The sequence below is a fragment of the Vulpes vulpes genome, chromosome 12, assembly GCF_048418805.1.
Source record: "Vulpes vulpes isolate BD-2025 chromosome 12, VulVul3, whole genome shotgun sequence".
NCBI lineage: Eukaryota > Metazoa > Chordata > Mammalia > Carnivora > Canidae > Vulpes > Vulpes vulpes.
In genome coordinates, this window is record NC_132791.1 from 169,704,631 (window position 1) to 169,729,907 (window position 25,277).

The 25,277-nt window shown below is 58.4% G+C and overlaps 1 protein-coding gene across 1 annotated transcript; it reads left to right on the plus strand.

Moving 5' to 3' along the window:
• Positions 1 to 1,585: 1,585 nt before the first annotated feature.
• Positions 1,586 to 21,687, plus strand: SLC38A8 (solute carrier family 38 member 8). The gene is made up of 13 exons (XM_072731442.1): positions 1,586 to 2,008; positions 2,303 to 2,386; positions 2,807 to 2,927; positions 3,221 to 3,411; positions 6,725 to 6,923; positions 10,183 to 10,324; positions 11,195 to 11,296; positions 14,011 to 14,068; positions 16,611 to 16,725; positions 18,172 to 18,319; positions 18,690 to 18,898; positions 20,064 to 20,115; positions 21,489 to 21,687. The coding sequence occupies exons 3-13, from the start codon at positions 2,888 to 2,890 to the stop codon at positions 21,580 to 21,582; spliced, it is 1,350 nt and encodes a 449-aa protein (XP_072587543.1). The 5' UTR covers positions 1,586 to 2,008; positions 2,303 to 2,386; positions 2,807 to 2,887; the 3' UTR covers positions 21,583 to 21,687.
• The last annotated feature ends 3,590 nt before the right edge of the window (positions 21,688 to 25,277 follow it).

Genomic DNA, 25,277 nt, shown 5'->3' on the forward strand with positions numbered 1-25,277 from the left:
TACACTGGACCGCGCGGCCACCTGCCTGGTCCGCCGAGGCGCCAGCACGCCCACACGGATGGGGCCCCCAGGGCGCCTCTGCACTGCCCGGAAAGGTCACATAGCCTTTGGGAGGCCTGCAGGGAGTGCATATCAAAGCCTCTCAGAACTAAGAGGTTTTCCTCACTGAGTGGAATTTCACAGCCCAGTGGCCAATTTCTAAGTCATGCACGTTAATGGGCAGCTAATGAGGCGTCCAGGCAGGGACCTGGAGGTGCCCCAGGCTCGCAGAGCCCAGATTAAGGAGTACAAAGCCAGCCGCTGCCGAGGGTTCTTTTCTTTATCTCCTCTCCCTGCCTCGGGTGGATGCGGGGGGACAGGGTCAGAGCTGTGCAGATTTCGGAACATGGCCTGGGCTTGGTCTGTGCCCTCCACCTGCCTGGGCTGCTGCCCGGCTCCACCTGATGCGCAGGTACCCAGAGCCCTCCTGGGGGGCCAGTGACCTCACTGTGTTCCTGGAAAACCTTCTGGAAGAGGGGGGCGGTTTCAACATGCAGTTGAGCAAGAAAGGCCTTTCCCAGGTGCCTGATCTGAGTCTCTGCCCTGGGGGACCCCCCCCATGTGTCCCCTCCTCCCTTCACCAAGGGTGCACATTCTTACCTTCCTCCCTGAGCTCCTCCAGATGCCCCTGCTCCTGGAGTCTCACAGTCACTTTGGACCATAGCTACTTGTCTAGCCCCCATCTCCTCCCAGGTCACCCCTTCCTCCGGAGTGGGGAGCTCTTTCCCCTCTGACTTGCTTCCAGTCAGTGTTTGTTGAATGACTGTCCGACAGAATGACCGAGAACATACTCAGATTCCAGGTATGTGGGAACAGGGTACTGAATAGCATGCCCTGGAGCCTGTAGAGTGACATTACACAGAGAAGGGGCCTTGGCAGGTGCAGTGAAGGTCAGGAGCTAGAGATGAGGTCATCCTGGGGGGTGGCATGTGAAGATGGAGCCTGGAGCATCCAGGAGCTGCATGAGGCAGGAGGGATGACCTGCCTGGAGCCTTGGAGGGAGGGGGGCCCTGCCGACACCTTGGTGCAGGCTTCCAACGCCCAGAACCATGAGAAAATAAACTTCTGTTTTAAGCCCCCCAAGTTTGTGGCCGTTGGTTATGGCAGCCTCGGGAGACTCCCATGTGGAGGAAGCCATGACCTTTCTCTCTCTTCTGGAGTCTGTGTCCATCCTGCTCTCATGCATTCACTCATTTCTTCACTCGGTACCTCCTGTCCTGGGCAGGCTGCAGGGGGGATGCAGGTTTGGGGATGACATACCCAGGCCTGACAGGTGCTCCCCTGTGGAGCACGATGGTGACACCCTCTTGGGATTCGATGTGAGGACTCAGATACACGCCTGGCCCCAGCTGCAGGGCTGGGCTCCTGGCATTGCTCACTTGGTGGGAACGTAAATGCCACCCAAGTCATGGTCCAGCTGCGTGCTCCTGGGGACAATCCCAGGTCCCTTTTCCTGTCTGTGCCAACAGGCTGGCCATCTAGCAGGCCTAGCGCTTACTGAGCACGCTCCATGCGAAGCCTGCAAAGGCATAAACAGTCCTCTGGTGACACAGGGGATTGAGACCGTTGGAAACCACACGGAGAAAAGGCCCTCAGCGCTGATATGGTGTCTGCCAGATAAGGACTGATGGGGTGAGGCCCTGCCACTGCAGATGTTTAATTAGAGCCTCAGTCCTCAAGAGGAGGTCCCTGGATGAGCTCTGTCGGCATCACCAGGGACCTGGTCAGAAATGCAGATTCTCAGACCCAGGGAGTCAGAAATGCTGTGTTGTGACGCGCCTTCAAGGGCACTCGAAGCTGGGTGCCGGGCATAAGCAGGTTCCCATTTGAATACAAGGTGTGACGTTCATGGACGGGCCTGCATTTTCAGAATGCAGTTTCCTGTACTCCACCATCACAGCCCACAGATCAGGTCGGAGGAAAGTTTGGTCCCAACCAGCAACACCTGCCTCTCCGGAGCTCGTAGCTTGTGAGTAACGTGCGATCTGGGCTAAGATTGTACACCCCAAGTACAATGAATTAGAATCTGCCTTTTAGGGACACCTGGGTGGCTCAGCGGCTTAGCGCCTGCCTTCAGCCCAGGGTGTGATCCCGGGGTCCCGGGATGGAGTCCCACATCAGGCTCCCTGCATGGAGCCTGCTTCTCCCTCTGTCTGTGTCTCTGTCTCTCATGAATAAATAGATAAAATCTTACAAAAAAAAAAAAAAGAAGAATCTGCCTTTTAACAAGACCCCAGGTGTTTTGTGTGTACATTCGTTTCAGAGGCTTCTTGACGCAGCACCTGCTGACTGCCCAGGACTTTGCACGGAGTCTACAGCGGCCCCGCAGCCCACTGCGAGCTGCAGGGTGGGTGCATGGACCCCTTTGCAGATGCGGAACTAGGCTCAGAGAGATCACACACTGTGAGCAAGTGCAGACGCTGAGCTCTAAGCTCTCTTCCTCGACTGGGGGCCTGGAGGGGGACCCCGCACCCAGGCCAGTGGGTGAGATGAGGTGCAGGCCTGCCCCTTTTGCTCTCCCAGCTGGGCTCCCTCTGACCCTCAGGCGGCCAGGCAAGCCCCGCCTCCTGGGAGGGGCCTTCACCAGGGCGGGGGAGGGGAGGGAGTCTTAAGACCCCTCCTCAGGCTGGGAGTCTCAGAAGCTCCAAGTTCTTGGGACAGATGGTTTCAGCCTTTTGTCCTTGTCCCCCTAGGTGTGGGGACGTGACCCCAGCCCATGCTTTCTAAGGCTCTCTTAATTCCTGATTCGTTTCCCACCCTCTGGCAGAGCTAGAATCTTCCTTCTTCCACTGGTGGGACCCAAGAAATGCAGCTGCACCACCTCGAACGAGCCTGAGCCCTGTCCCTGATGGCTGAGGACAGTCTCACCCTGGAGTCTGGGTTTGGGGGTAAGGGTGATGTGCTGGGATGGGCAGGGGGAGTGGAGGCTGGGAGAGCAGTTGGGGGGGCAGGGGCGGCCTCAGGCTTTCATGGGAGGGCCCAAGTGAGGATGACTGGTGGGAGGTTGAGGGCAGAAGGGGTAAGACCCAAGGCGGGGAGGGGGGGCCAGCCCAGAAACAGGTAACCTAAGGGGGCAACGCGAGGTCGACCGTGGCGTAGGGACATTCGGGGAGCAAGACACGTCACAGCCTGGAAGGCAGGGCGAAGACTGCCCCTCTTGCCACCCCGCTGCTGCTTCTAGCCCTGGAGGGACCCGCGCGCGGCCGCCCAGGCCTCCGGGAGAAGCCGGTCCCTGCGGCCGCCAGCCCCACTCTGTCCTCGCTGGGCGCCGTCTTCATCCTCCTGAAATCTGCACTGGGGGCTGGCCTCCTCAACTTCCCCTGGGCCTTCTACAAGGCGGGTGGGGTGGTCCCCGCCTTCCTGGTGGAGCTGGTAAGCCCCTGTGGAGTATTTCGGGGGGGGGGGTGTCTCGGGGTGGGATCTCTGGCATTGCTTCTGTGGAGCTGCCTGTTGTGGAAGCTGACACCTTTGAGACTTGCTTTGGGGCCCCCTCAACTGCTCTGGGGAGAGGATCATCCCGCTGCGGCCCTGGGCAGAGAGCCCCCCCCCCAGGCTGCTGAGGGCGGGGAAGGCGCCGCCCCGGAGCCGCCCACCTGGCCAGTTGACTTCTTGCACCAGCTGGTTGCAGCCCGATGATGAAAGTCGAACCCTGAGCGCAGTCAGATCAGGTGTAAGCCGCTGTGACACCCTCACACCCACTCAGCAGGCTCAGCCCTCTGGCGTGGCCCCGACGTCGGGCCTGAATTCCCTTCGCAGGACGTCCAGGCCTGAGCGCCCGTCAGGGAGACGGCCGCACACTAGCACAGCTGCATCTTACTTGAAATCCTTTCCCCCAAGCTGATGGCGACTGCTGAGTTTGGTGGTCAGCCCTTCCACAGCCGGCTGGTGAGGGCCATGGGGCCTTCCTGTCCTCCTGGAAACGGCTCCCTCCAACCCCATGTAGTGTCCGGTGTAACCGTGCCCCCCCACCCCCCCAGCGTTGGCCGAGCGCCTGTTCTGATGTTGGGTGGCTACGACCACGCAGCCTCTGTCCTCCAGGAAGCTTGTTCTAATGAGGAAATCAGATAAGATACAAGAAGTCAAATAAGATAGTCTCAGGGAGTGGCGGTGCTGAAAGGGTCATGTCATGGAGGGGTGGGATGTCTCAGCACACGGAGCGGAGCTGTCAGAGAAGGCTTCCCTGCAGAGGTGGCCTTGAGCTGAGCCCCAGCAGAAATGAAGAACTTGTCCAGGTGCGTGTGAAGGGAAAGCTAGCTGTGTTGGCATGTGTGGAGCCTAAAGGCCCCTCTTCAGAACAACAAGAAAGAAGCCTGATCTCCAGTCACAGTTAATGAGGAAGCAGGTGGTCAGGCACAGGTGTGGCCATTGCCAGGGCAGTGGGGAGGGCTGTGAGGCGGGGACGTGGGGTCCCACCCTTTACGCTACGTGCAGTCTCCTTGGGCACCTTGCTGAAATGTGGTTGTTGATTGAGCAGGTCTGGGTGGGCCTGAGGTCATGCATTTCTGAGGAGCTCCCAGGTGATGGGGCTGCTGCCTGCGTGGCTTGCAGGTTGATCTCAAGGTTCCTGCCCTGAGTAGATGGAAGGCCAAACATGAATCAACTTAAACTGCCAACAAGGAAAGGAATGAGGCTGGGGACCGACACCCCATTCCCTGCCCCCCAGACAACAACCTCCCCCACTTCTCTTGGCCAGTGAGCCCACCTAGCCCTTTATTAGCATTTAAACACCACACGGCTGGGAGGTCATGGTGTGAGGTTGTGAGTCTCTTTGATGATCCCATTAGTGCTGGCGCTTTCATGAAATTTCAATGCACTTTGACCCTCTCTGGAGCCTCAGAGACCAGGCCTGGGCAGGCCTGGGCATGGGGTAAGGGCTCTGCTGTCCTGCCGCTCGGGGCCATTCCTGTGGGCTACCCTGTCCTACATGGATGGATCGTTGCGTTGGCAGACAGGCATTCATGGGCAGAGGCTTTGTCTGACCCCACCACCCCCTCCTTTTGTCCACAATTCCTCCTGAGTGCCTGCCATGTACTGGGTGTCTTCCTGGGGCTAAAAGATAATGCAGGACAGACACCATCCCAGCCCTCATGGAGCTTGGAGTCTGGGGGTAGAGAGGCCTGAGAACCTCGTGATACGTGGACACTTGTAAGTACCTGTGTCCTCAGGCCGCTGGACCACAGGACCACAAACAGAGCATTTAAAACAACAGAAGTCCCTTCGCAGGGTCCCAGAGACCAGAAGTCTTGACCTGGCATGGGTGGAGCCATGCTCTGTCTGGAGGCTCGAGGGGAGGATCCTTCCTGCCTCTTCCAGCTCCAGGTGGGCCCAGGTGTCCCTTGGCATGTGGTCACATCTCTCCAATCTCTGCCCCACTGTCCTATGACCTTCTCTTCGAAGAGACACTTGGCCTATCCAAAAGGACCTCGTCTCAAGATGCTTAATTACACCTGCAAAGACTCCTTTTTTATTGAATTACATCCATATTATTTACATCTGCAGAGACTGTAGCCAACAAGTCACAACTGGGTATGGACAGAAGTGTGCCCAAGAAAGACATGGCTCTGTGGGAGCCCGAAGTGGAGGGCTTAGCCCATCTCGGGGGCGAGGTCGTGCATTAGGAGACCTTGTGGAGCAGGTGTCCTCGGAGAGGAGGGGGAAGGGTGGGAGTGGCCCAGGTGAGGGGGGTGCTGGAGGCAGAGAGGGGCCCAGGCACAGGGACGGCCTGGATAAAGATGTTCCTTCTGATTCTGACACTTCAAGTTCCTCTTGGGGGTAATACTTTCATCCAGTGGCATGAACTGTGTCTGAAGACAGACATTCCAGCTTCCTCAGGCCTCTTGGCCATGTCCCCCAACTCCTGCATGGCTCTGCTTCATGGGAATGTGGAGACCGAGTCCAGCTTAGGGACAACATCACCAGGGGAGGGTGTTGTGGCCCAACCACTGTGAGAAGCGGCCGGGTGAACTCTTAAAGGTAGACCTGCACCTACTCTGTGATCCAGCAATTCTCCTCCTAGGTGTGTGTCCAGGAGGATGAAACGTACGTCTTCCACGTCACTTGTTCTAGAAAGTTCACTTCCTTCCCAAGATGTGTGTCATCAGGGGACTGGATAAACCAAGTGTGGTTCTCTCCAGGTGATGGGCTAGCACTCAGCAAAAATAGGGATAAAGTCCTGGTGCCCCCAGTATGGTTGGGCCTCACAAACGTTACTGTGGGTGGAAGCAGCCAGGTGTGAAGATCGGTCAGTGGTTTCTTCTGGGGTCAGGACAGGAGCAGAATGATAGTGGGAAAGGGCAGAAAAAGGCTTCAGGGTATGGCAGTGTGTGCTGTCTCGATGGGTGTGGGTTGTGCACACGCATTTGTCGTACCCTTCCCGGTGATATGTATTCTTAACCTGAAACCATGGGATTTCAGGAGAGGAATTTAGACTCTCTGGGTTTCTGATGCTTCATTTGCCGAGTGGAGCAGGGTGGTATGAATGAGCCCCAGATGCACGGCCATACAGCCCTAGAGGCCTGGATGGTTGCTTGCTCTGTAGCTCTGGTCTCAGGGCAGAGGAAGGCCTGGTGGCCCATCGGGGAGAGGCCCCTGGGCTGCAGGCGGAAGTGGTATCAAAAGTGTAAGGGGCAGCTGGTGCGGGTGCTGAGTGCGGGGTATGCCCTGGCCCCACGGTCCCGCTCCCCAGGTCTCCTTGGTCTTCCTCATCAGCGGGCTGGTCATCCTCGGCTACGCCGCCTCCATCAGCGGCCAGGCCACCTACCAGGGTGTGGTTGGAGGGCTGTGCGGCCCCACCGTCGGGAAGCTGTGTGAGGCCTGCTTCATCATCAACCTGCTCATGATCTCCGTGGCCTTCCTCAGGGTGATTGGCGACCAGCTGGAGAAGCGTACGTACTGGTGCTGGGGTGGGGGTAGGGGAAATAGGGGAAATCCCCAGGGGCTTCTGGTTGACCAGCGGGGTGTGGGTACTGGGCAGGGCCTGGGGCAGGGCCAAGCTCCTCATGTTGTGGCAGAGGGAGATCCGTAGTAGTAATTATGGGCACCCCGAGGGTCACAAAGGGAGAGGGCTGTGCTGGGCGTCTAGTGGCAATGACCCAGTGTACGGGCGGGGAAGCCAAACCAGCTGCAAAGAAGCCTGATGGAGAGAGAGCCAGTAACAGCTTGAATCTGTGGGCCTCCAGGACTGAGCCCAGGCCCCCTTGGCTTCTTGGCCCCCATCGAGCACCGCGTTAGCTGCATGCCACCCTCCCTCCCGAATACTTTGATACGCTCTGTTTTCCTTTTTTTATTCCACTCAACATCTGTGCTAATTTTTGCTGCAATTCCTTCCTTGGCTCCTGTGATGTTTGGACTTGTGTGGTTCAGTTTCCAGATCCTTGAGAGTTTTCTGGATCCCGTTTGGTCTCTGCCTTTCTTGTGCCACAGTCAGAGAAGACCCTGCACATGGTTTCAGACTTGGGCTGGGCCCCAATGTGGTGGGCGCGCCATGCACTCTTACGGCACGTGCATTCTGCAGTTGGGTGGTGTGTTCGAGAGCTCTGCTCCAGCTCCAGGTGGTCCTCCATAGCCTTGCTGGGGGTTTTTTTTGTTGTTGTTGTTTTCAAATCAAGTTATTCAGGGCACGTGGGTGGCTCAGGTTGGATGAGCGTTATGATCCTGGAGTCATGGGATCAAGCCCCACATCTGGCTCCCTCCTCCGTAGGAAGCCTGATCCTCCCACTTGCTCATGTTCTCTCTCTCTCTCTCTCTCTCTCTAACTGGAATAACTAGATCTGTCTCTTTATCAGTTCCTGAAAGAGGGGTCTTAAAATCAGCTGTGATTGTAGATTTGTCTATTTGACCATTTAAAGATTTTATTTATTATTTAGAGGGAGTGTGAGCAGGGGGAGAGGCAGAGAGAGAACGAGAGAGAGAGAATCTCAAGCTCAGATGCGGGGCTCCATCTCATGACCCCGAGACCGTGACCCGAGCCAAAATCAAGACTCAGACGTTTAGCAGACGGAGCCTCCCAGATGACACCCCCTATTTGCCCTTTTAATTCTGTCCATTTTTGCCTCCTGGTGTTTGAAGCTCAGTTATCAGGCTCATGCCCATGAGTTGTCCCTAGATCATCATGAAATATCCCTTTTTGTCTCTGGTAGTACTTTGCTGTCAAATCGACCTTCTCAGCTATGAATTATAGTCACCCCAGCCTCCTTAAGATGAGTATTTTCTGGCTTTTTCTCTCTTCCGGGCTATTTCGCTGTGAGCCTGACTGTGCCTGGGAGTTTCAGATGCGTTTCCTGCAAACAGCATGTGATTGGGTCTTGGGTTTGTTTGGGTTTTTTTTTTCTATCATCTTGATGGCTTCTGGTTTTCATTGTGTTTAGATTTTTAATTGGAAAGCAGTTATGTATATGCTTGGATTTCGGTCTCTCCACTTGGCTGTTCTGGTCTGCCACTCGAACCAAAAATGAGAAGGCCCCCGGTGCTGGGATGTTGAAACACAAGGCTTCCATGTCTTGGGCAGTACTCTTCCCCCAGAAAGCACAGAGGTTGGTAAATCTGAACCTCTCAGTGCATAAATGGGCACAAAAGCACCCTGCCTGCCAGTGGCAAGTAGAGTCACGTCAGATTTTACCTCTGGTTGTCTGGGGTGGTGCTGGGTTGAAAAGGATTCAGAGGCTGCGCTCCGGCTCAGGAGTAGGGCAGCTGGAGAGATTAGAGCAATGAGGAGGATACAAGCCATCCTGGCCCTGGGTAGATGGACTGGGATGGACAGAGCATTGCGTGTGTGTTGGTGGTTAGGTCTTTGGGACTGTGTCTCTCTGTAGGCAAGCCCAGGCTTCTTGGGAGGAGGGCTGAATAGAGCTTGGGGTTGTCGCTGCATGCACTGAGCACAAATGATGAAAAGTGACAGGTGCTAAAAGACCTCGAGGAATGCTCTAGAAAATGAGGGCTCAAGAGGAGCTGCTGGAGCCCAGGTGTCAGAGCTGGGTTCCTGACTGAGGAGTTCCAGATGCATGAGCGGGGCTTGCACCCCTTCCCAGGCCATGTGGCTTCTGGGTGCCCGCGTTGCCTGGGCATCTGTGGCCCAGAACACCTGCTTCACTGTCCTGCCCAGAACTGGATGCCTGTTGGAGCGACCTCAAGCTAGGACTCTCCCTTTGCAGTGATTCAGTAGAAAAAAAAGCTGTTCTGAGAAGCCATTCATTTCTTTGCATCTTTGCGTGGCTGGCTTTATTGAGCATCTGGTGAAGCCCAAAGAAAGGTTAGAGTCCCCCTGAGCCAGCAGCCCCGTGTGGCCTTGAACCACCCCTAGCTCCCAGCCCCAGCAGCAGGGCTATAGGGAGCTCAGTGCCCCACCCAGCGTCAGCCCATTTTGCCATCCACACCCTCCTCCCCCCACTACTGCTCTCCCACCCCGCCCCAAACAGCAGGATGAAGAAATGGTCCCAGGTTCGTGGGTATCGCCTCCACTGAGAGGTGGGTGGAAGCCGGGAGTGAGGTGGGGGGAGTCTGTGTCCCCTCCACCTTGAATCAGAGGGGCTCCAAGACCCCTTGGCCCAGTAGAGTCTGGCCCATGTGATGCGGTGCCAGGTTCAGGCCTCGCCTTTAAGAGGACACGCAGTTTGTACCGGGATTTTCAGGAGCTTCCCCTGCCACAGCCCAGCCTGCTGGGTGCAGAGTCCCCGAGATTGCAGGGGAGGGCACAGTGGATCCCAGGCGGCCCCACCAGGCACCCAGTGTGGAGCCATCGAGGATCCTCCAGCCGAGGCATCTGGTCAGCCAAGTACCCCCAGGTGACCCCTAGCCGACACTTTGCGGAGCAGACCTGGGCAGCTCGTCCCTGCCCTCCTCCTCCGGTCCAGGGCATGTGAACATGTGGTTGCTCAGTGTCCCACCACCGGCACCGAAAGGCCACTCCAGGCCCCCACCCCACACACCCATCCAGCTCTGGAGCAAACCAGAGGCATCTCCTACGAAAACACTAGGGCCTCTTATTTGTCTTTCATTTGTTGCTGACTTCCCGCCCTTGGCTGACTTGGTGCCCACGGCCAACCCCCCACGGGCCCGGAGCAGGGGACCCCGGGGCCGAGCCCTGAGCGCGGGCGGGGGCGTGCAGGGCTCTCAGCGGGTGCTGCCCTCCCGCCCTCCCACCGCCAGTGAGTGACTTCCTGCTGCCCAGCGCCCCGCCGGCCCCGCCGCCCTGGTACGCCGATGAGCGCTTCACCCTGACCCTGCTCTCCGCGCTGGTCATCCTGCCCCTGTCGGCCCCGCGGGAGATCGGGTTCCAGAAGTACACGAGGTACGTCGGGCTCTGCAGCTGCTCCCGGGCAGGGTGCTGGCTCGGGCCGGGTCCCCCTCGGCCGGTCTTCTCTCCGCCTGGGATCAGGGAAGCTGCCGGCATCGGTCCTCCCACTCGGAAACAGAAAAAAAGATGGAAAATGATACAAGTAGCATGTAGACGTGATGGAAAACAGATAAACCCTCCCCGTATTGACGTGACCTGCTGCTGGCGCGTCGTTCTCTAATCGTTACAGGCTTCTTGCGCACACTCAGGCACAGACACCGGACACACACGCACTTTTCTCATTTTACCATCTGAGGCTTGATGTGTACTTTTGAAAAGATAAAGTCTGGGACAAGCATCCGTCAGGGTTTGCCGCCTGCCTTTCCTGTTGTGTGTGACCACAGACCTTTCACTTGGGAGCTAGAACAGAGGAGCAGCACGCAGGAGACCGAGTCCCTCGGCGTGTCCAGCCCTCGCCTGGCTCCCCTGTCCTATCAGCTGGGTCGGGGTGCTCCCCGCTGGGGCCTGGCCAAGCCCAAGGCATCCCGACTGCGATGCCAAATCTGAGCAGCCGTACGGCTTTTGTTGGCGAAACGGGGGTACCTGGAGCCATCACACCTTCACAGGTGTTGGCCTGGTCAGGAATTTGGTTCATCTGACCTCTGGGCCAGAGGAGCGCCCTGCCTGAAGCTGTCTTCCCACTGTCCCCATTGCACAGACATAGAAATTGAGACTCAGCAGTGAGAATGTTGCCCAACAGCTGGGCACAGCTGGCACTCAGACCCTACTCTGGGTGGCCCCCTGGGCTCTACCTGGCGGGGCTGGTGTCCCCTCACATTTGTGGCCACACCACAGAGGCCCCTAACGCTGCACACCGTCTGTTAGCATCCTAGGCACCCTGGCCGCCTGCTACCTGGCTCTGGTCATCATGGTGCAGTACTACCTCGGGCCCCAGGGCCTCGTTCACGAGACCCGGCCTGCACTGAGGTGAGTTGGAGGGGGTGGCTTTTTACAGCTCCCGGGGGCGCTGCAGGGGGATCCTTGCAGGAGGGACACTTGCCTCCCTGTGGTTTGCACAAAGTCCGGGCACCTCTCTGTGAAATCCTTCATGTCTCTGATGCCACAGAGCTCCATGGAGTCCCCTGTCCTTCTTCAGGATGGACTCAGCTGTTACTAGCAAGGGCCAAGGACAGATGAGGGACACACAGGCACTAAATGCCACAGCAGTCTGGAGCTCCTAGGCTGTTGCAGACCTGTCCCCCCACAGCATGGAGGCAGCAGAGCCGGCCAGCAAGGCATAGGTGCCTGGGCAGAGGGAGCAGGAATGTGTGGAGGCTGGTGTGGCCTGATCAGCCGAAGCGAGGCCAAGACTGGGGGTGGGTGGGGGTATCCTCTAGGGACACCGCACATGGTGAGGACTTCGGTTTGGCTGGGAAGCTGCTGCAGGATTTTGAGCAAAGTAGGGCTTAAAATCACATCTGCTCATGGCAGGGCCAATGCCACAGGCCTGTGACCAGTATGGTCACTGGGGCCCTGTCCCAGAAGGACCCTGTACTTGGTTTAACGTTCTGCTGCTGCTGTCCTGAAGTTCTCCGTTGAATAAGTGAGGGGATTGGGGGTGAAGTATGTCCATTTTGCACCAGGCTCCACAAATTACGTGGCCCCTCCTGGCCAACAGATCGGAAGTAGAACATTGGAAAGAGAAGAGACCAGGGTAACTGAGCTTTGGGCTTGAACACTGGGAAGGGTGGCCGTGCTCTTCTTGGGATGAAGACAGGAGCAGGTGGCTGGGGGAGGAAGTCATGTGGGGACGTGGTAGGCTGGAGGCAGCTCCGAGGCCTCGGGCGAAGACATCAGGTGGCCAGTTGGACCTGTTGTCTGGAGGTCAGAGGGGGCTCCAGACTGGAAAGAGACATGTGGTTGGTGTCAGCCCAGAGGTGGCACCTCAGGCTGCCAGGCTGGGTAAGAACCGCCCCTGAGCTGGTACCCAGCCCGGCCCCAGGAGTTCAGGGGCAGGGGGGCGGAGCCTGTGGAAGGAGAGAGTGAAGGTGAAGCAGGAGGCTGGGGGTGTCACAACAAATGACCCCAAACTGGGTGGCTGAGAAGAGCAGAAGTTGCTCCCCAGTTGAGTCTGGAAGCCCAGAGACAGGGTATGGTGGGGCCATGCTCCCTCTAGCTCCTAGGGAAGGCTCCTTCCTGCCCCTTCCAGCTTCTGGTGACCCCACCATCTATGGCGCCCCTTGGCACGTGGGCGCATCCCTCCAGTCTCTGCCTCTGTCCTTACAGGGCCTTCTTCCCTTGTCTGTTTCTTCTCTCTGTAGGGATACCAGTCGTTGGATTAGCACGCACCCCACTCCAGTGTGATCTCACCTTAACCAATTAAATCTACAAAGACTATTTCCAAATAAGCCTTTTTAAAAAAAAAAAAAAAAAAAGTTCTATTTATTTGAGAGCGAGCGCGCGCACATGAGTAGTGGGGAGAGGGAGAGGCAGACTCCCCTATGAGCCAAGAGCCCAATGCGGGGTCGATCCCAGGACCCCAGGATCATGACCTAAGCTGAAGGCGGACACTTCACTGACTGAGCCACCCAGGAGCCCCTCTAAAATAAGTCTTTGTCCCAAGGTTCCCAGGGGATATACGTTTGGGGGGATATTCTTCAACCCAGGATAGAAGAGGATAGAAGGTAGGAATCAGAAGTCAGTGAACAAAATTTCAAGAAGGCTGGCTGCAGTGATTGCTGCCAAATGCTGTTGCTGGGGTCACATGGGGCTGAGCCGCAGCCTTAGGTTTAGCTATGGAGGCTGCTGCTGATGTGACAACCTCATCAGGGCAGGACAAGGAGATGAGGGCCCAGGAGGATGGGGCCCAGGGCAGAGGGAGGGAGGAAGGGAAGAGAGGAATGGGCCAGAGCTGACCAGGGACCAAGGCCAGCAGGTGCTGCTTCTGTCTCTCTGTCCCTTAAGGCTCCAGGGGCTGGCATCCAGAGCTCCTTGTCAGAGGAAGCTGGGGGCTCCCCGTCTGGGGACCACCGAGAGGGCTGAACCTAATGATCTTGCCCTGTGCACCTCCATCCTCTTAGGCAGCGAGGATGGCACTTGAGCCATCCTTGCGCTGCTGGATTTGAGGGGTGCTGCCTGTGTCCCCGCCCCTAACCTTGATGGGACCAGGCAACCTCAGCAGGAAGGTGGGAATTCCTTCCAGCCACGTCCTGCCCGAGTTCAGCCTGCGTGGAGAAGGTCGCATGAACCCACATCAGCGCAGATTCACTTAAAGGGCACAGCACTGGGACGCCAGCGTGGCTCAGCGGTTTAGCGCCGCCTTCGGCCTAGGGCATGATCCTGAAGACCTGGGATCGAGTCCCACGTCGGGCTCCCACATGGAGCCTGTGTCTCTCTGTCTCTGTCTCTGCCCCTCTCTCCCTCCCTCCCTCTCTCTCTCTCTCTCTCCCCCTCTCTCTCTCTGTGTGTGTGTCTCTCATGAATAAATAAAATCTTTAAAAAAACAAAAAAAGGCACAGCATTTAACATGTGTCCTCCTCCTGGTAATGAAGAACCGGTCTCATGGTCGGGCTGTTGCACTTTCCTGGTATTGCTGAAAACTCCTCTTTATTTTATTTATTTTTTTTTTTGAAAACTCCTCTTTAAGTTGAGACTGTTTTGAGTTGCACTCGTGATAAACATCCATTCTTGTCTTTTTGCAGACCCTCCTCCTGGACCTCTGTATTTAGTGTCTTCCCCACCATCTGCTTTGGGTTCCAGGTAATCTCAGCAGGGGCCTGTGGGGGAGTGAGATGCTGCACGCTGTGGTGGTGATGCCCCGCTCCCTGGGGAGAGTGTGGCCCCCTGTCAGGGAGGAAGCTCAAAGACTTGCCATAGGACGAGATGGGCTGTCTCCTGGGGACGGTGCATGTGGGTTGGCATCTGGGCTCAGTGAGGAGTGAGCTGCCATTGAACCCAGGAACCCAGCACCAACAGCACATTTGTTGGGTGTGGGGTACAGTGTGGGGATCCAGAGCTTGTTCTGTCCTCTGCAAAATTCTCAGAGGACTGTCGCATGACCAGAGACCTAGAACACCTTTATGCAGGTGGGTCCTGCCCCAGGCGCCTTGCAGGGGAGAGATACTGCCTCAGGAGGCCTGCAGGCCAGGAGGGCTGGCAGGTGTCCAGGTGGCTGTGTGGTGGGCCCCACGGGGTGCAACATCCAGGGTCTCTGAGCGGACGTCACGGTGAGGATGGGCCGTGTGTGTGGAGTCCAGCGGGAGGTCTTCTGAGGTAGCCCTGCAGGGGGCAGATTCAGAGGTGGCCTTTCCCAAACACCGATGCCAAAGAAGAACTTTGAGGAGCCTGGGGGAGAGGGTCCCGGGCGGAGGGAGAGCGACATGGGGCAAGCCAGGCACCCACGTGGTGCAGGAGGGGAGCGGTGGCGGGCTGGGCCCCTGCTCCCTGCCTCTGGTCCTGGTTGGGGTCTTCCAGTCTTTTCGCAGCTGGCAGCTGACTCCATTCATTGTTTATTTTAGGAAAGCTTTGCCTCCCTCCTAAAAACAGCCACCTCCGCAGCACACCACCACCACCAAAACCATCCCAAAGTAAAATCTAGTTTGCAGGGGCATGTGGTCCAGGCCCGACAGCAGGGCCTCCTGGCCTGACATTTCTCTTCCCTTCTGTGCCAACCAGCTCCTGTTTCTCTTCTTCATCTTGCATTTTCTTTGAGAATCGTGTTTGAAAAAAAAATCCTGGAACATTTCCATTTATCTTCCTTATAAATCACTTGATAGATCGCTTCTGGGGCTTAGCAAGCCGCTTACAGGAGTTTCTCACATTTTTTCTAGCACACCCAATATTTTGAAAGATCTGAAGCGATGATTTTGCTGTCAGCGGTCTGTCTGGATGTGGTTTGCATCCCTCCCTCCCGTGCCCCGGCACCATATGGTGTGGCAGGCTTGCGCTGCGGGGGCGGCTTTCCAGATGCTTACGAGGGGTGCCCCCCTCACCTTTGCCTTGGCTCCCTCAACCGCCTCTCCTAGCAACCGGGGCCTGGGCTGTGGTTTCCAGGGACACGGGAGGCAGCGAGGGGAGCTGGGAGAGGATGTGACTTGCAGGCTGGGGGTGCGGGTGGAGATGGGGCTGGGGCCCAGGGCTGCCAGGATCCGATGCCGGGAGCTTCTGGAACCTGGGGGTGGGGGTAGGGCAGCTGTAGGTGAGGGTGGTTAGGAGGTAGGTGAGGGGGCGGCAAGGCAGAGGGGCAGGGGCAGGGGGAGGTCGCCTGTTGTCCTCAGGAGCTCTGGCCTGGTCAGATGGCTCCCCTCCCCCTACACTTAGCAGGGCTCCGCGTCCAGCCTGTGCGGGGTCCCGAGGGCCGGGGAGGTGCAAGGTGGGCTGCGGGCCCTGCGCCCAGCCTCCTGGCCACACTCGAGACTCCCCTGCTGCTGTGATTTCTAAACAGCTTGGTTGAGCTGTAACTCACATAGCAGTTCACTCCTCTGCAGAGTACGCCTCAGAGGTCCTCTGTACCTCAGGGTCACAGAGTTGTGTGGCCCTCCCCACAGTCTGTTCTCGGACACTTCCATCGCCCCAGGAGGACACCTTGCCTGCTCCGGTCCGTCCCCGGGCCCCGGCCACCACACCTGTCTCTCTCCAGATCTGTCCTGGACATTTCATGTTAATGGAACCTATAGCGTGCGGTCCCTCGTGACCGGCTTCTGTCCCTTGGCGTGTTTTTGAGGTTCATCCGTGTCGTAGCCTGTAGCCTCCTGCGGCTGCGGAATGCTCCGCTGCACGGATGGAGCACAGCCTGTGTATCCGTTCCTCGGTGGGTGGCTGTGTGGCCACGTTCCGCCCAACCCCATCCCAGACGCTGTCCCAGGGGGCAGCCCCGCCCTCGGTAGTGTTCCTGGCATCCAGTGGGGGGACGAGGCCCACTGAATCGTAGGACTCCGCTCAATATCCTATGATAGGACTCGGGCAGGACTGCCCCAGACGTCGGTGGTGCTGCCGACGAGATCCCTGGTCCTGGCGTGCTTTGCTTGTAACTTGAACTTCCCGTCCACGGAAGCACGTTTTCTCATCTTGCCCAGCGTTACAGCTGTGAGGCTCTCCCGTGTGCAGGCATGTGGTCGGGTCCATCCTTCTTCGGTGCCGTGTAATATTCCACGTGTGACCCTCTGCCGATTTCCTTACACCTTCCACGGTTGGCGGATGTTTGGGTGGTCTTCTGAGCTTTGGGGCGCTGGGACGTTTTAGGTTGCTACAGGTATTTCTCGCGCCAGCCCCAGTCCCACTGAGCTCCACCCCTGCCTTCCAGTGTCACGAAGCTGCAGTGTCCATCTACCGCAGCATGCGCAACCAGAGCCTCTCGCACTGGGCCCTGGTCTCCGTGCTGTCCCTGCTGGCCTGCTGCCTCATCTACTCGCTGACGGGTAAGGCCCCGCTGGGGCGCTGCGGAGCTGGGTAGGGAGTGCAGGGGACCCCGACTAACGTGTGCTTATAGGGTGCTTCCCGTGTGCTCAGCGGTGTGGGAGCTCTCACCCACTGAATCCTTACCCTGTAGGGAAGGTCCCCGTTTCCTAGATGAGGTGACTAAGCTCAGAGGGTTTCCACGGCTTCTCCAGGGTCTCCTGACTAGATGTGCAGAGCTGAGACCCAAACCCTGGCCCGGCTGGCCCCGACGGCCCTGCTCTTACACGCTGCCCCCTGTCCCCGGCTGTCAGCACAGTGATGGTGGTCATCACGGCGTCACATCTGGGTCACTTCACAAAACGGTCTTGTGGATTTGACCGGTTTGGGTGCTTGCAAACCTCTACCAGAGGCAGAAGGGTCTCCAAAGGTGACAGAGCGTGTCTCTGAGAGGGCTGTGACATGCTCAAGGTCACACAGCATGCCCTGGTCTCAGGCTGACTCTGGCTGGCCGCTTCCCTCCAGCCCAGGGGCCCTTTCTTCCACCCAGCTTTGGGAGCTGCGGACCTGGGAAGCCCTTGGGCTGCCGCCAACGTCTCAGGCTCCTTGGACTCTCGTGATCACCTGAGAAACTAGCTGGGTAACCTTTCCCCGGCAGGGGAGGTCAGGTCCATCTGTGGCCTCTGGGCGGGAGGGCCATGACCTGGTGATTGAGAGTCCCCTCCGGGGCCAGCAGGTTCATGGAAAGGGCCTAAAGAGAAACTGAAATGAGGTGTGGCTCTCGGCCAGGGATGAACAGTACCGTGACAGGGCAGGTGCCCAGGGTGCCGAGGGGGTTGGGTTGTGGGGCCAGGGCCTGGTGCCCTGATCCTGCCGTCACTCGCTGTGTGATTCCGGCAACCATTGACACCCTTGGTCAGGAAAGTGGGTGCCTTGCCAGGTGTGGGGTGGACGGGGCACGGAAGCAGTCGTGATAATTGCCAGAGCGCCGGGTGCTCCCGAGAGTGGGCCTCTCACACCAGCACTGGGAGCAGAAAAAAGGATGAGCCGTGGTTCGGCCAGCAGGCGTTCTGAGTCCGAAGCGCAGAGTATCCGCTGGCAGGAAAGCCTCCGCAACTTGGAGAATCCTTCTAGAACCTCTGTTGGCTCCCAAGAGGGCCTTCAGGATGCTAGGAGCTGGGTGCGGTCAGTGTGCCGTACCGGAGCAGGTGGGGATGTGACATTAAAAAAAGAAGTACTTTTTGCACGTGGTGGACACACAATGTTACGTCAGCCTCAGGCGTACGACACAGCGCTGGGGCCCCTGTGCGAGGCAGTGCCCACGGCAGGTGTGGCTGCCGTCCGTGTCTGTGCCACTCTGGCAGTGTCGTTGACCATGTGACCCGTGCGGTGCTCTCCGTCTCGTCTCTGCCACCGGCCTGGTGTCTTCCTAATCCTCTCTCTGGGCTTCCATCCTCTCGGCTCCCCAGGGGTTTATGGCTTCCTGACCTTTGGGACAGAAGTTTCTGCCGACATCCTGATGTCTTACCCAGGCAATGACGTGGTCGTCATCGTGGCCCGGGCTCTCTTTGGGGTCTCCATCGTGACTGTCTACCCCATTGCGCTCTTCCTGGGGAGGTGAGGCCCGGCCCTCTGGGGCTCTGCTTGCCACCGGGCATGAGGCTCCACTGAGGCTCAGGGCCCGCCAGGTACCTCGCGGGCTCATGTGTTGGGGGGATCCCCATAGAGGAGAATGCAGAGGGGGGACTGAGACGGTTTGCCCAGAGCGGCCCAGAGAGTGAGGGTCGGGACTGGAGCCCGGCTCCCCAGCCCTCCCAGAACCGCACCCCGCGTGGCCCTCTCTGTGACGGCCTGCTGCACACCGAGCCGCAGGAGGGTTGGCGTGGTCCTTGGGGGACCGGAGCCCTGCTGGGCGTACAGGGCAATCGGAGGGGCTGCGGGGCACCCGAGGCGGGGCTGGAGCCGCCTACGCTGGTGTGGCCTCCAGGTCGGTGATGCAGGATTTCTGGAGGAGGAGCTGCTGCCGGGCACGTGGGCCCAGGACCCTGGCGGAGCCCTCGGGGCCGTGGGTGCGGGGGCTGCTGACCGTGCTGTGGGTCGCTGTGACACTGGCCATGGCCCTGTTCCTGCCCGACCTCAGCGAGATCATCGGCATCATCGGGGGCATCAGTTCCTTCTTCATCTTCATCTTCCCAGGTGAGGCACCTGCTCCGCTCTGTGGGGCCCCCCAGTCCTGGAGCTCTGGGGCCTGGAGGCTGTGGGAGCCCCACAGACGTAGGATGGCTCCCGGTCCTGGCCACTGAGCCAGACCCGGGCTGGGGACCGCACACACCCGAGGTTAAACATCGCGCTGGCCGCCCGGGGCCGTGCCTGCTGGGGGTGCTGTCGTCATCCCCTCCTGCCAGGGAGACGCCGAGGCCCGAGGCCTGGCCGCACAGCACGGCCGAGTCAGCTCCACACGCCCACTCTCGCCTTGCTGCCGCTCACTGTGGGATTTCCTCTTATTTTTAAAAAAACGTTGCCAGTTACACGGAGTTCACATGGTTCAAAGGTGCCCCGTGAGCATCTTTTTCTTACCTTGTTCCCTGACCTGGGAGGCAAACGTGGTTTCCACGATGGATGGTTTCTGACAAACCTCCCCGGTGTGAGTGCGTCAAGGTGAGTCCAGGTGGCCTGAGGGTTATCGCGGCCTGGGAAGCCCGGGAAGGGCCTCCCGGGGAAGCAGACGTTGGTGGCGCCTGCTGGTGCTCAGGGCACGACCCCGGCTCCCTCTGCCCCGGGAAGCGCGTTCCGATGCGAGGGCCGTGGTCACGTGGCCGCCTCCCTTGGCCTCCGGTTGCTCCGGGTCTGCTGGCTTCGGCCCTGCTTATTTGGAGTCTGAGACTCCAGTCAGTGGGGTTCGGTGCCCCTGGCCTGGATGCCCTTTCAGCCCTAGCTGTTGTCCATGCTGGGAAGGGCCGGCCAGGAAGGGTTCAAGGAGGAAGGTGCCGTGGAAGCTTTAGGCGGAACTGTTTGGCTTCAAATCCCAGGAGAATTATTAGCCAGAAAGAAAAAACATCCACAGCTGCCTGCTGCCCAAAGCATCCCAGGCGTCCAGCCCCAAGTCTGGCCCTTGAGGTGTCATCCCAGAGACCCTGGCATCTGAAGACTGGCTCAGAGGGGCCAAGATATGAGGGGGTTGCTGAGCCAGGACCCCACAGCTGGCTTGCTGTGCCTGGGGGGCCGCTTTGGGCAAAGGCCTGGCTGGCCTCCCGGGTCCCTGGGGATGGCTGGGTGCTGACTGGGTGCTCATGGGGCTCTCTGGAGCGCGTGGTTGCTCTGGTTTTGACCATGAAGAGCTGCCGTGGTGTCTCCTCTGCAGGGCTGTGCCTCATCTGTGCCGTCGGCGTCGAACCCATAGCACCACGAGTCAAGTGAGTGTCCCCAGGCAATGGTGGCAGCATGGGTGGGCACTTAATGGGCTCAGGGCACACAGAATGAGCACGTGGCAGGGATCACGGAGACCCGTTGTCCTGCCGATGAGAAAACTGCTGACCATGGGACGTGCCCTCATCCACGCGGTGAGAGGGAGTCCAACAGGAATGGAACCCCGGCCTGTGACCCTGGGGCCTGCGTGCTGTCCGTCTAAGCACGGCTCTCCCTGCTGCTCAGAGGGGAATAGTCCATGCTGGGAGCTGTATGTGGGTTTAGGTTCTTCCTGGGCCCTGGAGGTCCTCAGCCCCACATCTTTCCCCATCCTGCACTCAGACCCAGGCAGAATGGGGCACAGGTTGGTCCTGTTAATGGAACCCTGTGTTCTGGAGGCCATGTGGCCAGTAGGGTCGCGCATCCCCTCTGCAAGCCAGCAGGTCCTGGCCAGTCACCTCCTCAGTGGCAGCCCTCACTCCCCTCCCTGCCATACAGGACGGCCATCCTGCAGGTGAGGGGACAGGGAGTTACCCATGGATAGGCTTTGTCTCCCTCTGGGTGGAGAAGGGCCTTCTGGATGTCTCTGAACCGGACAAGGGCTCTTGCCCACGACAGTCTTTGAGGTCCTGCCGCTTCTGTTTTGTGCCTTGATCCAAGCTCACAACAGTTCTTACTGGCGGGCTTTGAAGATATTTTTAATGCTGGTGCCGCTGCAGGGCCTTGTGATCCCTCAGCGCTGCTCCAGGAGCCTGCAGGCCCCAGGCACACGGACCACGCTCTCCCTGCTTCCGACACGGGGGCGTTCACGACTCTGCTTCACTGGACAGTCTGTCCGTGACAGCGGGTCCCGTGGCCTTTGTTAATGGGGCCAGAAATGTCTCTGGCAGCCCTGCCATTTGTGGGAATCTCGTCTCCCATCTGTGCAGTGTGGGCCGGTACGTCATGAAGCTCACAGATGCCCATGTCCTCAGTGGCCACCAGGGCCGACCGCCTCTGCCTCCCTTACCCTGGAGCCCCAAACACTGTCCTGATCGTGGGTGACTTTGGGTTTTCTCCTCCTTCCTCATTTTCAGCGGGGCTTCATTCCCCTCCCCTTGCTCCCAGAGGGAAAGGAGTGGAAAGGTGTCTCCCCCTGCCATTTCTTTGGCTTTGATGAAATGCTAGGGAGGAATGAAGTCCTCAATTAACAGTTGCAGTGTGAGGTTTTAATTATCCCAGTTGCCTTCGGAACCCATCCCTACAGGTGAGGGAGAATAATATGGGTTTTTCTCCAAATTGGTGACTCTGCTGGCTTCATGGGATACGCCCTCTGCACGTGCTTGGCTTGGCTGCACAGGAGTCGAGAAGAGCGTGTTGATGTGTATATGTTAACTGGCAGGTGCTGCCTGGAGGTGTGGGGAGTGGTCTCCGTGCTCGTGGGCACCTTCATCTTCGGGCAGAGCACGGTGGCTGCGGCCCTGGAACTCTTCTGAGTGGGAGGGGGTCGGCCCGGCCTCCACGCTGTCCTGGTACGGCTGCCTGCGTCCCCCGGTGAGACCTGTGTCCCTTCCATCATAAAGATGCTGCAGAAACAGATACCTTCTGCCTTCTGAGGCTGCTCATTGGGGCGTCTGCGGGTTCAGAGGGTTTTGGGTGCAGTGCTCAGGAGGCTATGTTGGTGTCCTGGGGCTGCCCTAACAAAAGGCCACACGCCCGGGGGCGGGGGTGGGGGGTGGTGGTGGCTTCATTCAGCAGAAGTTGATCCTCCCAGGTCAGGAGGCCCGGGTCCCAGATTGAGGTGTGGGCAGGGCCTCGCTCCCTCGCTCCCTGCTCCCTCGGAAGGCTCTCGGGGAGGGTGCTCCTGCCTCTTCCAGCCACCGCTGTTGCTGGTGTTCTTGGCATTTCCTGGCCCCTGGATGCATCCCTCCTGCCTCTGCTTCCCTCCCCACGTGCCTGTGTGCCCTGTGCATCCGTCCAGATTTCCCTCTTCTCCTGAAGACATCAGTCATTGGATTAGGGCCACCTTGGTCCAGTGTGATGTCCTCTTACCTTAGGGACCACAGAGATCCTGTTTCCTAATGAGTCACAACCACAGATTCTAGGTATTGGGACTTCACTTTAATATTTTCAGGGGATACAATTCATAACGGAAGTAGTGGCTGAGGCCCAGGGAGCCCTGTTTTGGCCCCCACTCTGCTGAGAGGACCCCAAGGAGACCCCCCCACCCACTTCCCTTCTGGCTGGACCTGCAGGGCCTGGGAGCCCAGTGGACTGTTGGCTCTGTTGTTCCCTCCTGACTGCACCCTAGTCCTGGGGTGAGGAGTCTCACCTGCAGCCCAGGGCGAGGGGACAGGGATCTGCCAGGGGCCAGGGTGTAGGGGAAAGGAGCCTGGTGGGAGGAGGTGGGGGGAGAGGTGGCCAGGGGCCCTGCTGCTCCTCCATTGCTGTGTGTGTTGGCACTGACCCTGCACTGGGATGTCCTGGATGGCCCTGGATTCGGGCCGCTCTTCCTCCGCCGTGGGACGTCTGCGGAAGCCGGTGGTGCCACAGCCAGGAGGGGCCCACGTGTGCGGACATGGTAGGCGGGGGGCCGGGCCCTCTGTTGTTGTGTAATGTGTGCCTGACCACTTGAGGCTAGTGGTGTTACAACTGGGTTTGATTGTTTTTTCCAGCCCGTCCACTTGTACTAATTTTTCTTGAGCTATAATTCACCTACCATAAAGTTCACCCTTGCAAAGTGTGCAGTTCGTGGGTGTTAGTCCACGCACAGAGTCATTCCACCGTCGCCAACATCTGACTGCGGTGTGTGTTTGTCATCCCCAGAGAGGCCCGCTCCCGTTCACAGTCACTGCCCGGCCCCGGGGACCACGAGTCTGCTGCCTCTATGGATCTGTCCCTTCCAGACGCTCCATGCAAAGGGACTCGTACGACACACAGCCTTCGGGTCTGGCTCCTTTGACTTAGCCTGTTTTCCACTTGGCCCATTTTACAGGTGAGGCATGGAGGCTCGGAGATAATCTGGGCTGCCCTTCCTGTGAGGTCCAGCTGGGGTCGGGACCGAGTTGGGCTTAAATTCCATTGTCTGTTTGCTTTCCTTCACATGCTCTGAGTGGCCAAGGGGGTGGGACCTGGTCTGCCGGACCCCAGAGATGGAATGGCCCCTGTGCCCTCCTCCACCCTGGCTGCGGGTGTAGACAACCACCCAGTGAGAGGGACACAGGAGTCTTCAAGTGCCCTCTGGCCAGCTCCACACCCTATGTCCAGGGGCCACAGCATCCCCTGGACGAGGGCCTCAGCGTTGGGATGTGACTGGGGCAGAACTGCCCCTGGGGCAGCAGTGGGAATGGAGTCATTCATCATTGACCCTGTGTGCCTCCTGAGAGTGCCACAGCGCTGGCTGGGAAGGTTGGGGCCGTGGTAGGGCCATCCATGGAGTCATAGGTAAGAACAAAGTGTGGTGGAGTAAGGGTAGGGCCCTCAAAGGGGGCACTGTGTGAACCAACCAGCTTTGGGGTCAGACTACTGCCTTTGAACATTGGCTCTGCCATTTGCAAGATCTGGTGAGTTTATGAAACCTGTTTCCCCACCAGCAAAATTGTATATGATGTTAGGCAGGGTCACCATGAGAATCAAAGGTGATCACGCATCTACTGCAGCAGTGGTGAGGCCCGAGCAATGGCAGTTTTACTTCCCAAAAACCTGGGCTGAGATTAGGTGAACACCGAGCTTCCTGGTAGCCAAGGGAAAGAGGGAAATTGGATGCTAGGGCCCATCCAAAAGTAGGAAAGCACATCAGGGAGAAAGTGGACCGAGCCTTAGTGATGAGAAGACGATGAGGCTCTTTAAGGGTGATGCATTTCACCACTGGGGACGAGAATTTTCATCTTGATTTGTGTCAGGGACAGGCTGTGATCCTCCTAGAACTGTGTGTCAGCTCAGCCATCACAATACAAGGACATACCGCACAGAAATGCAGGCCGAGACGTGACCTTCCACGGTCTCACTTGTGAAGCTATGAGGTGACTCAGGCTTGTCCTCATCTGATACTAGGTGACCCCTCAGGCTTCTGGCGGCAGCTGGAAGGAAGGGCTGCCGCCGTGTCCTCCAGGTCAGGGTGGCCTCATGCCTGGGCTCTGGGTTGGCCAGATCTGAGCTGGCTCTGCCTGCCAGCTAGCAGCTGTGCAACCTTGGCTAGTCCTTGGCCTCAGCATGTTGCCTTCGTGCTCTTCTCAGCCTCAGCGTCCTCCTTGGGCTAGGGCAGCAGCTCCCGCTTCCCTCTTCCTTGGTCACAGCCCTCCTCTATAACCAAGCCACCTCCTCGTTCACCTCTAGAACCAAGCTCAGGACAGCCCCTGTCCCCACGGCAGCTTAGCTGTGAGAGGGAGTGGAGACCCACCTGCACCACCAGCAGCAGCACACAGCCAGGCCCGTCACGGGTCCCAGGCCTTGGTGATAGTTGAGGGTAGAGACCCACGTCTCAAGCAATACTGCAGGTGTGGCCAAGTGATGGTGTGTTACAGGTGATGAGTTCTCCTGCTCTGAGTGGCGTGGGCCGCAGAGTGCTCTGGGCGGCAGCGGGGGCCTTCCCACTGGCTCAGGTGCTGTCCTGCAGCTGCTGGTCCCCTGAGCAGCTGCCGGTCCCCTGAGCAGCTGCCCTCCCTTCCACCCAGGACTGCCTCCGCGTGCCCCCCAAAGGAGGTTCGGGTTTTGAACAGGACACGGCAAGAACGTGGACTGGCCGCTGAATGCAGGTGGTGAACGTTACTGGAGCAGGTGAGCGGATTTGGACTATTGGGGGGGGGGGCAGTTAACTGAGGGGAGATTTACACGACACGAAGTTAACCGTTTTAAAGTATCCGGTTCAGTGTACCTCGGTGTTGTGTCACCACCTCTGCCTCCTTCCAAAACATTTTATCACCGCAGAAAGCAGCCCCATCCCCATCGGCGCTGCCTCCCTGCGGCCTCGTACCCCAGCCTGACAACCACGACTCTGCTTTCCGTCTCCACAGCTGTAACTCTCCTAGGCGTTGCGTGTGAACGGGATCCCTCCGTGACGCTGCTTTCACGCGGCATCATGTTCTCAAGGGTTGTTACTCGTCATGCGGCACGGATCAGCACTTGTTCCTTCGTGGCTGCATACTACTCCCTGGTGTGGACAGACCCCGCTTTGTCCTTCAGCCGCCGATGG

What these genes read in the sequence shown, in the direction of transcription:
- SLC38A8 (XM_072731442.1), top strand. Translation starts at nt 2,888, where the DNA reads ATGGCTGAGGACAGTCTCACCCTGGAGTCTGGGTTTGGGG. An exon ending in CCTCATCTACTCGCTGACGG is followed by an intron (nt 16,726 to 18,171) that starts GTAAGGCCCCGC and finishes TCGGCTCCCCAG; the next exon opens with GGGTTTATGGCTTCCTGACC. An exon ending in CCCATAGCACCACGAGTCAA is followed by an intron (nt 20,116 to 21,488) that starts GTGAGTGTCCCC and finishes GTTAACTGGCAG; the next exon opens with GTGCTGCCTGGAGGTGTGGG.